This window comes from Spermophilus citellus, assembly GCF_964194105.1.
Source record: "Spermophilus citellus genome assembly, chromosome: 18".
NCBI classification, from domain to species: domain Eukaryota; kingdom Metazoa; phylum Chordata; class Mammalia; order Rodentia; family Sciuridae; genus Spermophilus; species Spermophilus citellus.
The window spans coordinates 52,338,113-52,350,368 of NC_138200.1; the positions used below are offsets into that span (position 1 = coordinate 52,338,113).

At 41.4% G+C, this 12,256-nt stretch overlaps 1 protein-coding gene across 3 annotated transcripts in view; it reads left to right on the plus strand.

The window, feature by feature from the left end:
• CTCF (CCCTC-binding factor) overlaps nucleotides 1–8,633 on the plus strand; it is a 51,039-nt gene extending 42,406 nt beyond the window's left edge. For all 3 annotated transcript variants that reach the window (XM_081274985.1, XM_081274986.1, XM_081274984.1), the window contains 4 exons: nucleotides 25–207; nucleotides 1,297–1,432; nucleotides 5,891–6,052; nucleotides 7,117–8,633. In XM_081274985.1, the coding sequence (XP_081131111.1) occupies nucleotides 25–207; nucleotides 1,297–1,432; nucleotides 5,891–6,052; nucleotides 7,117–7,301 (666 nt within the window). In that variant the 3' untranslated portion in view covers nucleotides 7,302–8,633. The remainder of the gene's footprint in view (nucleotides 1–24; nucleotides 208–1,296; nucleotides 1,433–5,890; nucleotides 6,053–7,116) is intronic.
• Nucleotides 8,634–12,256: the final 3,623 nt, after the last annotated feature.

Genomic DNA, 12,256 nt, shown 5'->3' on the forward strand with positions numbered 1-12,256 from the left:
CTTTTCCCTATGCCACTGTTTCAGGAGAGGCACATGATCATGCACAAGCGCACCCACACAGGGGAGAAGCCTTATGCCTGCAGCCACTGCGACAAGACCTTTCGTCAGAAACAGCTCCTTGACATGCACTTCAAGCGTTATCATGACCCCAACTTTGTCCCTGCGGCCTTCGTCTGTTCTAAGTGTGGAAAAACGTTTACACGTCGGGTAAGGGTCAAAACATCATTTCCCCTTCCTGGTTCTTAATTGTGCGTTCTTTTAATTTTAATTTTTTATATGCAGTGCTGAGGATTGAACCCAGGGCCTCACACATGCCAGGCAAGCACTCTACCACTGAGCCACAACCCAGCCCTGTAATTGTGTATTCTTGATCTTTCATTCCAAAGCAATGTAATGTTTTCCATTGAGGTTTTATTTATTTATTTATTTATTTATTTAAAGAGAGAGGAGAGGGGGAGAGAGAGAGAGAGAGAGAGAGAGAGAATTTATTTATTTATTTACTTTAGTTCTCGGCGCACACAACATCTTTGTTTGTATGTGGTGCTGAGGATCGAACCCGGGCCGCACACATGCCAGGCGAGCGCGCTACCGCTTGAGCCACATCCCCAGCCCCTTCCATTGAGGTTTTAAATGTAGAGATTCATCATTATTTGGAAAGAGCTACTCATCCCCATCTTAAGGTTTTCTGTCCTTTTGTGAACCCTTCCACTGATGGGGACTCTGTGTGTTTGAATTGTCTGGTGGTGTAAAGGAATTTCTTAGTTTGATTGAAACCTGCCCCATCCCACCTAGCCTATGCTGGTGGGTCTTCCCTTGGGGTTATGTTCACCAAGTCTGCACAAGACCAAGAACTATTCTGATCATTCTCTGTCCCTGTCCGCAGGCTGCTGAGCCTCCCCTGAGGATCCAGCCTTTTCTTTTGAAGGGAGTTCTGTCCTCTCTTTCCCTTCTTTTCTCCTTTTCTGCTCCCCTCAAATGGGGGAAGTGTGCTTGGGACATACTTAAAAGATAGAGAAATTTCACGAGTAATATGAATTTCCCAAATTTTAATTTTATTAAAGAGAGCTGGGCATGGTAGTGCATGCCTTTAATCCCAGTGACTTTGGAAGCTGAGGCAGGAGGATCCCAGATTCAAAGCCATCCTCAGCAACTTAGTGAGACCCTGTCTCAAAATAAAAAAGAGGGGTGTGACTCAGTGGGTAAGTGCCCCTGGTACTAAATATAATAAAATAAAGAGAGCTTCCAGTCTGTTCTTAGCTTTTTAGTAGTGTGAAAGAAAGTTTGTTCCTTTGTCAGAACACCATGGCAAGACATGCTGATAATTGTGCTGGTCCCGATGGTGTAGAAGGAGAAAATGGAGGAGAAACAAAGAAGAGTAAACGTGGAAGAAAAAGAAAGATGCGCTCTAAAAAAGAAGATTCTTCTGATAGTGGTGAGTTCATTTCTTGATTTGGTTACATATGGCAGAGTTGGAGCCAGTTTCTAATAGATGTATTTGTGCATATGGTGGAATAAAGAGGTGAGCAAATCACAGTTATTTCCTTTCCTTTGAACTTATTTTCGGTAATTGAACCCAGGGCCCCATGCATGTTGGATAAGAGATCTACTATTGAGCTATTTCACCAGCCCCCCCACCCCTTTTTTTGGTAGGGTATTGCTAAGTTGCCAAGGCTGGCCTTGAATTTATGTTCCTCTTGCCTCAGAATAACAGGGATTATAAGTGTGCATCACTGTACCTTACTCTGAAATTTTAAGATTTTGATGGAAAAGGTTATAGAGGGTTTTATTTTAGGGAATGAACTTCCTAAAGGCCATCATCAGACTGGAAAGAGGATAAATGGTGCCAATTTTTTAAATTGTCAATGGATCTTTACTTTATTTGTTTACATGTGGTGCTGAGAATCAAATCCAGTACCTCACACATGCTAGGCAAGTGGTCTACCACTGAGCTACAACCCCAGCCCCGTGCCAAATATTTCTAGGAATTCCTCATTTTGGTATTGCTTAATAGAAATAGTGGGAAAGAATGAATGAAAAAAAAATGAACCTTATTGGAAACTTCAGACACTTAATTGTTTTTTTTTTTTTTTTTTTTTTTTGGTTGGATGGTTGGTTTGTAATTGTCCATTTATATGTGGTGCTGAGAACTAAACCCAGTGCCCCACACATGCTAGGCAAGAGCTTCACCGAACCCCAATCTCAGCTCTGGGTGTTTTTTGTTTGTTGTTTTTTAGTTGTTGGTGGACTTTTATTTTATTATTTTTTTTATTTATTTATTCATATACGGTGCTGAGAATCTAACCCAGTGTCTCACATATGATAGGCAAGTACTTTACCACTGAGCTACAACCCCAGCCCACTTTATTGGTTTTATTGTAAACTTGTTTTCAAAATTTGTTAATTTTGTTTATTTTAACAAGGTCTTCTGTTTCTCAACATTGATATGAGTCTATAAGCATATTAATCTATTAGGCATAAAAAAAATTTCTTGCTGTGCGTGTGTGTGTGTGTGTGTGTGTGTTTTCCTGGGGATTGAGTGCAGAGCCTCATACATGCTAGCCAGGTGCTTTACCACTGAGCTATACCCTCAACCCTTTTTAATAGAAAATCTATTTTAAGGGCTGGGGTATGGCTAGTTCAGTGGTAGAGTTCTTGCCTAGAATGAGTGAGGTCCTGGGTTCCAATATCAGCACTGCCAGAAAACAAAAAGGTAAATCTATCTTATGCAGTATCTTCTTCAGTTTCTGGGTTTTGAATGCATGCCTCCTTTGAAATATCAGTTTGCTCAGTTTTTGTTTTTATTTTTATTTGTGGGGGATACCAGGGATTGAACTCAGGGGCACTCAACCACCAAATCACATCCCGAGCCCTACTTTGTATTCTATTTAGAGACAGAGTCTCACTGAGTTGCTCTGTGCCTCTGGCTTTGAACTCTCCATCCTCCTGTTTCAGCCTCCTGAGCTGCTAGGATTACAGGCATGTGCTACCACTCCCGGCTGATGCTCAGTTTTTATAAAAGCACATCACTCTAGGGCTGGAGATGTGATTCAGTGGTAGAGCACCGGACTACCCTGCTTCAGGCCCTACCTTCAATCCATAGCACCACAAAAAAAGAAAAAAGAAAGCACATGATTTTTAATTGCAAGTCTTTGTGGCATCCCTTTGTTTGACTAAGAAATTGCTGGGAGGCATCGAGGAAATGTCAGAAAACCCTAACTATTCCAGGTGACTGTGATAGCATTGAGCTTTGGGATTCCTGTGGTTTCTCTTAGTTGCAGACCTGTCTGCTGCTGTAGACGCTTTCCCTCATCCTTCTTTCTTCTGGTACTGCCTCATTCATATCCCTAGTTCATCTCCAACAAGATCAGTTTCACTCCCTAATTGCACACTGTCAGAAGCATGTTTAGGCTGAAGAGATTATACACGGTTTCTTTTAGGGTCTCCCCTTTTTCTGTCTTCTGTGCTTCTGTTCAGTAGAGCACAGAGTTTGGTTTTGGGCCTTTATCTAGTGTCTCTTTAGGACCCCTTGAACATGAAAATCACTCTGTACTGCATCCCATTACTGACAAAGGCCACACAATGTTCTTTATCCTATTCTAGAAATCCACTTATTGGTCATCTACAGTGATTAACCAGAGTCTCCTGCTATTTTCAAGGCTTTTTGCTAAAATCTCTCCAAGCCAATAAGCCTTTGACCCTATTAAACTTTTTTTGTGTGCTTTTCCTCCCAATTCTGACTGAATTTGTTTAGTTTTCTAGGCATTGGGTCAACTTGGGCAATTGAGGGCTTGAATAAGTTCAACAAGAAAGCAGCTTGTTTTTGACACACTGACACCTATCAGTGTGTTCCCCACATCTTCACTTAGCATTTCATTTACTTGAGAAACAAGGCATTCCATCGTAAAGGATCAAATCAGGCATTTACCTACTGATCTCTAAGTTTAAACATATTATTCCAGAGAAAGCAAGTGTACATTAATAACTCATATTTTTTTGGAGGAAAACAGGCAGTATACATTTGGTGCCACAGTAATGGGCAAGGGGCAACAAGCACTTTTTGGCTGCCTGCAGGTATGGGCAGCAGAACAGAGGTTTGCATTCTACCTACTATGCCTTAGAAATCACTAAGCTTCTCACCTTTTCTATAAAATGAGGGTAGTACCTCTTAATAAGTGAAGTAAGGAAGCCTAAATAGATACAAGGGACTTTGTAAATTTGATATGCAGTATAAATAAAAACTTTGTTTAAAAGGGTTGGTGTTGTAGCTCAGTAGTAGAAGGCTTGCCTAGCATATGTGAGGCACTGGGTTCAATCCTTAGCACTATATTAAATGTAATTAAATTTAGGTGGTCACAATATCTTTAATTAAATAAAGATATTGTGACCATCTAAAACTTTTTAAAAAAAAGCTTTGTTTATTGTAATGTATTAGTTACTGAGCCATACATGTTGTGTCAATCATTTTTTTCTATTTGTACCAGGAATTGAACTCTGGGGCACTCCACCATTGAGCCACATTCCCAGATCTATTTTGTATTTTAGAGACAGGGTCTTACAGAGTTGCTTAGTGCTTTGCTTTTGCTGAGGCTGGCTTTGAACTCATGATCCTCCTGTCTCAGCCTCCCTAGCCGCTGGGATTACAAGCATGCGCCACCATGCCCAGCATATTGATCCTTTGAATCCTCAAATCACTATTTAGTGGATTGGGACGGCTGTAGAGATGACCTAAGGATACAGAGGGTCAGTTGTCACACATCCAGTAAGAGATCTGAGACTCAAACCCATATTATCTGTCAGTGTTTTTTCTGTAGCAATTCCCTCCTTTTTTATATCACCTGTTTTACCAAGGATAGATAGTTTAGTCATGGAGGAAAGGCTAAGAGGGTTTTAAGAAGGACCCAACCCATTGAGTCTTCTACAACTAAGAATTAAGTTCAAAACTTGACTTTAAAAAATAAAAATCAGTAATAATTCCAAATGAGTTCTTGCCACTGCTAGTAATTAGGACGTCTTAATGCATCAAGAATTTTTTCTTTTCTGTGTGTGTTTGTGTGTATGTATACACACAAAAATCTGCCCAGAGATAAACAGAACCTCATTTCTAAGGGTCCATCTCAGACTTAGTGATCTGCTTTATCCTTATATAGCGAAGGGAATGTTTGTTTTATTATCTTAAATGCTATTTTGTGGTTTCACTATACAACTGATGTATGGAGTTTAAGAATTTAAAACTTGGGCTGAGGTTGTAGCTCAGTGGTAGAACACTTGCCTAGGATGTGTGAGATACTGGGTTTGATCCTCATACATACATAAATGTAAAAAAATTTTGAGGGGCTTGGACTGGGGCTTAGTGGTAACACTTGCTTGGCATGTGTGAGGCACTGAGTTTGATTCTCAGCAATTTTTTTTTAATTTTTTAATTTTGAAACTCAGTATTCTAAGGTCAGTAGCTAAAAGGAAAAAGTAAAACACCCAATATATATAAAATGTGAATAATTGTATAAAAGTTGATTTGCTTATTTCTGCACAGTACCAAGTTACCATATCAATGCTGTTAGCAAAAATTCCAGAAAAAGCTTTTTTTTTTCCTTTGGTGGGAGAGTAGGTACTGGTAATTGAATTCAGAGGTGTTTACCACTGAGCTACATCCTCAGCCCTTTTTTTTTTTTTTAATTTTGAGGCAGGTTCTCACTGAGTTACTAGGACTGCCCTCAAACTTGTAATCCTCCTGGTTCGGGTTCCCAAATTGCTAAGATTATGGATGTGTACCACTGTGCCTGGCTGACTTATCTTAAAGGAAAATAAAAAGATTTAATATGTAATTATTCGTTTTGTTTTCTTCTACTACTCTTCTTGCCCCACCACCTGTGCTTCTTGATTGTATGAAAAGAAAATGCTGAGCCAGATCTCGATGACAATGAGGATGAGGAGGAACCTGCGGTAGAAATTGAACCCGAGCCAGAACCTCAACCTGTGACCCCAGCCCCACCACCTGCCAAAAAGCGGAGAGGACGACCCCCTGGCAGAACTAACCAGCCCAAACAGAACCAGCGTAAGTTGCTCGCCTCAACTCAGTCGGCTGGCATCTTCTCCCAGCATGTGGGGGAGCCAGAGGTGTCTGTATTCTTGGGGAGATGGGAACTCGGCCATAAAAACAAGTTAAGGTCACACTGGGAACAAACGCTCAGGAAATGATTTTTTAGAAGTTTTTACTGAGGAAATCTCTAGAGGCCTGCTATATTTCAAGGAGAAAAAGTCCAGAGTAGAAGGGTACTTATGTTCTACAAGATGAGTACTGTTAACGTGGGTGGGATTTGCAAAATAACCAAAGTCACAGTCATCTGGCAGACTTGGTATAGAAATGAACGCAAAAGAGCCAAATTTTAAAGGGTGGAAGGATAAAGCAATTTGTGTGCTTAAGATTGCCACTCTGAAGAAATTCAGGCCTGTGGATTCAAGAGCTGACCTCTTGATCTGTGAGAAGATTCAGAGATCTTGTGTTTTGTAACTGGTGGGAGGGCTCTGAGTGTTGGGGAGCAGCAGAATAAAAAATGTCACCTAATTCATATACTCTGTGGAATATTCTCAGTTATGTGCTATGTGGGGTTTTTTTTCTTTTTAATTTCCTGTCTCTTTCACAATTATAAAGTTTAAATTTATTACATCAAGGAAACTAAGTTATAATTTGTAATTTAGGAGGCAGAAGAAGTTGAATGTAAGAATTTTGTTCTTTGACAGTATCAGGGCTTTATTTTATGTATTAGCTACATTTTTGGTTCCTGGGTTTTTGTTTTTGTTTGTGGTACTAGGGATTGAACCCAGGTGCACACTACCACTGAGGTATATCCCCAGTTCTTTTAAATTTGAGACAGGGTCTTGCTATGTTGCTGAGGCTAGTATCAAACCTGAGATTTCCTGCATCAGGGATTACAGCTGTGTGCCATCGTGCCTAGCTTCTGTGTTTTGTTTTGTTTTTTTTTTTTTTTTAATTGACTGTATCACTACTAGGGCTTTCCTATACTGTTGCTTTCCTATTCATGTTACATCTGAAAGGGCCCTTGTAATCCTTGGGGGTTTTAATGTACCACTGGTTTTATTTGTGCTCTTCTTTACCAGCAACAGCCATCATTCAGGTTGAAGACCAGAATACAGGTGCAATTGAGAACATTATAGTTGAAGTAAAAAAAGAGCCAGATGCCGAGCCTGTGGAGGGAGAGGAAGAAGAGGCCCAGCCAGCCACCACAGATGCCCCCAATGGGGACCTCACACCCGAGATGATCCTCAGCATGATGGACCGGTGATGACGGGGCCTTGCTCGTCACCAGGACTCCTCTGGGCTGTGTTTAAACGGCCCGAATCTTAATTTTTCTCCCTTTCTTCTTTTGGCTTTGGGAAAAGCATCATTTTACACCATTTTACCAAACATACTGAGAACAAAAACTTCAAGGATGATGTTAGAAAAATGTGATTTAACTAGAACTTGCTGTTTGATGTTAGCAAATCATGGAATGTTCTGAGTCCCTGAGGGTTTACTGTGAAGTGCTGAGGACAGTGTTGATGCCTAACTAGTTTTCTTAGATGGAAACAGAGACATTGAACCCTCTCTCTTGATTTAGTAAACCACTCCAGAATGGTCACGGGTTTCCCAGAGTTCTATGGTCTTCTTCCCAAGAGAGTTTTTAATTGTAAATGCAGACTTGGGAAGGACTTAGACTTTTAACCTGTTTTTTGCTTTTGCTTTTCCCCGACTCCCTTTGCTGGGAGTCAGCTGCACACCAGTAGTACGGCATGCTACGATCGGGCTCTGTCCCGAAAGCTTTGCCTCTTTCTTGGCAAAGTTTCTGGTATGGTCAAGCTTGTAAATAACTTTTTTTACATTTTAATCTTTTCCATTAATTAAGAGGTTGAAAAGAAGTGCAGTGTAAGAAAACCCAGCATTTTAATTACTTGCAAATTAAGTTACCACGGACTCGGTGGTGTGTAAATGTTGACAAGGAATCGGATCACAATCATGTAGCAGAAGAGCACCCAGACTGCTGCCACTAGTGATGGATACCCATGTGGAAGGTCGTGATTTCCAGCCCATGGAGCCAGCATTTGAACCTTGTACAATTAACTTTCAGTTATGATTTCCCATTGACATTTTCTTTATTCTGTTTGTAGCTGAATGTTGTGTTTTATAAATCCTCCGTTAAAAGCCAGAAGGGTGATTATGAGTGGGTCACAGCAGCCCTGACACGCTGGGCCAGAAAATTTCACTAGGTCAGTAATTTAAACTTTGGATCTTCAAAAAAATAAAAAAATAAAATAAGTAATAATAATAATAATGTGAAGCAAAACCAACTAAAAAGTGATTCTTGCACATGAACTGTCACGTTTAAAATGTGTTTTTTAGAGCGCCTCAGTCTTACTGATTTCAAACACTTTTTTCTTCTGTGTATTGCTTTTAAGAGAGCCATCAGTTAGCTATCAGACTCTAGGTTGATGCATTTTGTACTTAGCTGTACTGTGTGATACTTTTCATTATTTTAGGACGCCAACATGAGACCTGTAATAAAATATGTAATGGGGTTGAAAGCTGGGGAGGAGGATTTACTGCTGTACAGCTAATAAATCATAATGGATTAACAAGTGCTCTAAAGACTCCCATCTTGTGTGATTCCTGCCTGCTGGGGCTGAAAGCAGCCTTTGCTTGGCTCCAGGTTGTGCCAGCCTCCAGTTTTCAGATGCAAACTCAGTTCCCCAAGATGGCATTTCCTCTGCAGCAGACGAGATGGTATGGCAGATGACAGGCTATTGAGTACATCCCGCTGCAAGTTTTAACTCCCCAAAAGTGTATGTGAGTAGACAAAGGCCAGCCTCCATGTGCCCTATGAACAAAGCAGGGATACCCCAGAGCACCTTGAAGTGGAAGGGACCAATGGCAAGTTCTGTCCCAGAGTCTTGGCTTAAGGAGGACTGAGTTCAGTCCCTAAAGCTCAACTGTACATAGAGAATCAGAGAGTAGCTGGGCCCAGCCTCCCCTCGAGAAGTTCATTTGAAAGGGAAAACCCACCAGGATGTAGGGACAGGCTCCTAGGTCATATAACTGCTAGCAAGCTTCAGGGGGTGGTGCATGGCCAGGGATGGCATGATGTTAGAAAGCTTATGTATTAATGAAAAGTCATCTTGCTGCTGCAGACCACTTATAAGAAGATAGCTTTTCTAACCCATTTTACATTAAGTTTCAGCTACTTGTAGGGGTTTTTAACCAAAATTCCAACTTAACTGATTTTCTCTGAGAAATAACAAAGGACAGATGTATGCATCTTTTGGTTGGTTTGTGCAGTTGGGTCTCTGAGGAAAATATAACCAAGGGTTTCACGACTCAACCAGGCAGTCAACTCCTTGGACTAAATGATAGTGGCCTCAGGCTATCAGAGCATGAATCTTCCACCCCATCCCTGGGCTGGCCCACCAGAATTATTTCAGTGGACACATAATTTTTAAAAAAGTTTAGTCTGAGGGCGTAGCACAATGGTAAAGTGCTTGCCTAGCATGCTTGTGGCTTTGTGATTCCCGGCATTGTCTAAAATTTTTTTTAAAGATAAACATTTATAATAGAAAATGAGTTAAAGTTCATTTGCATCTTCAACATAGCCCATCATTTCTGACTGTATTCAAATTGAAAGTTTGAAAGTAGATTTGTTTTGGTTGGGGTAGGCACAAAAGTGACATTCTGGTGAAGCTAAGGCTACAAAGGGATCCTCTTGCATAGCCGATGATGATGCATCCTGTGCAACTCCACAAAATATAAAGCCTCCAGCAGCAGAAGCTATTGTCACCTGTATTGCTTCACCAAAGGGAGCTTCAGATGGCCAAGTTTCTAAATCTCTGTGCAACTCCCTTCCTCAGCATTAAACCACAGTTGGTACTAGAATAAAAATAATTATTCCCTTTTCCACACCTTGGCTAGCATCTCCCCTGTCTATTGTTGCCCATCTCGGCAAGCACCTTAATGAGCCCTCCTTGCTTCTGGTCAGGAAGATGGTCTTTTAAAACCATCTGTTGAGTGAGCTGCATGACAGTACTGAGTGTCATCCTGTGCTATTTAATAGGCAGGGCTGATTTCCATTGGGAGCTTTTAACGTTTCCTACACACCCACGACATGGTACGCTGTCCAGAACAAGCTGAAGGTCTCACTGAGTCACTGTCGCTTCCTGGAGCTGAATGTTCCTGGTCTCTGATACTAGTTTGTTTTTTGTTTTATTTTGGTTTTATCACTACAGCCCAGACCAGCAATTATGTGCCTAGCACTACACACCTATCCTTAATGTCCATGCAGATCCTGATTTCCTCAACAGCTCCTGCCTGCACCAAGCACTCAACAAGAACAGGGACTGACATGTCAGTGTTGATGCTGACCTTCCTGGGAACTGCAGCAGCTCTTTGACAGTCACTCCCTCTTGTATTTCTCTTTTCCTTGTCATTCTTGACAGAAAAATCCCAGTGAGATGAGTTTTCTCTTGTTCTGAAGTCCCAGAGTTGCCATGGTAGATTTAGCAAATGTAAGTGCTCACTGTGTCTGGCAGTGTTGTGAGCCCTCCTCTTAATAAACATGAAATCTCCAGCAACACTCAGCTACGTTAATAGTTTCTGCTTATAAAAAAGGAAGTAGAAGCTAGGCGTGGTGGGACATGCCTATAATACAAGAGTGAGTGAGGCAGGAGGATTGCAAATTGGAGGCCAGTCTCAGCAACTTAGCAAGCAAAGCCGTTTCAAAATAAAAAAGTCAGACATAGTGGTACACGCCTGTAATCCTAGCAGCTCATGAGGCTGAGGCAGGAGGATTGCAAGTTCAAAACCAGCCTCAGCAACTGCAAGGCACTAAGCAACTCAGTGAGACCCTGTCTCTAAACAAAATGCAAAAATAGGGCTGGGGATGTGGCCCAGTGGCTGAGTGCTCCTGAGCTCAATCCCTCCAAGAAAATCTAAAAAATAAGGGCTGGTCTGGTGATGTAGCTCAGTGGTAGAGCACTTGCCTTGTACAAGTGTTGGATTCAATCCTCAGCACCACATGTAAATAAATAAAAGTATTGAATCCATCTAAAACTAAAAATAAATAATAAGGGCTGAGGATGTGGCTCAGTAGTACAGTGTTGTGGAAGGTCCTGGGTTCAATCCCTAGAACTACCAAAAAAAAAAAAAAAAAAAAAAAGGAATTAGGAGACCAGAAAGACTAAGTAACTTGCTCAGTGTCATGGTAGAGTGCTTTCCTTACATGCATAAGACCCTGAGTTCAATCCCCAGCACCACCAAAAAATAAATAAATAAAATCAGGCAGTCTGCATTCTTGGCCATACTGTGGCAAGACTCGGTTATCATCCTACAGACAGTCTTTGGTTTACATGGCCTTAGAATCTTGGTTTCAATCCAAGTTCTTTTTCAATACAGGAGGTAGTAGAGCTTCTTCTTGCCTTTGTGCAGTTCTTCATTTGCAACATCCTTTCCAGCCAAGTCCTCCATGTCACCCTCCATTGTCACACCATGTGCCTATTGCTTAAGTGAAGGAGGCTTCCCTCAAATTGGTGCTGTTCAGTTTCAACTTTTCTCCTAAGACCAGTCTTTTTGGGGAACCAGTAAGTGGGTATTGAATTTGATTTTGCTTTTTGCAGTACTGAGGGTCAAACACAGAGCTTCATGGATGCTAGTGAAGTACCACTGGGTTACATCTCTAGCCCTATTTTGCTTTTGAGAGGAGGAAGTCCAGCTATGTAGCTGGAACAGAACTGAATTTGGTGGTTTTTGTTTTTGTTTGGTTTTGGTGGGGGGCTGGGAGGGTATCATGTCTGGAGGATGCTCCCACTATCTCCAAGCCCCAAGTCTGGGAGGGGTAGCTAGAGTTGAAAAAGAAACCCAAGGATCACTGCCCAGTATTCTCTCATGCTTTTTGTGTCTTGGGTTTTTTGTTTTTGTGTTACTGGAATTGAATTCAGGTGTGCTTTAACCACAGAACTACAGCCCTAGCCCTTTTTATGTTTTATTTTGAGACAGGGTCTCAAAGTTGCTGCTTATAAGAAAGCCACATCCCCAGCCCTAATTTGTATTTTGTTTAGAGAGAGGGTCTCACTTCTAGGCTTAGCGCCTCCTCGCTGTTGCTGAGGCTGGTTTTGAACTTGCGATCCTCCTGCCTCAGCCTCAAGTTGTTGAGGCTGACCTTGGAATTCAGATCCTGTCTGGGATTACAAGCATGAACCACCACACCTGGCACTTTCC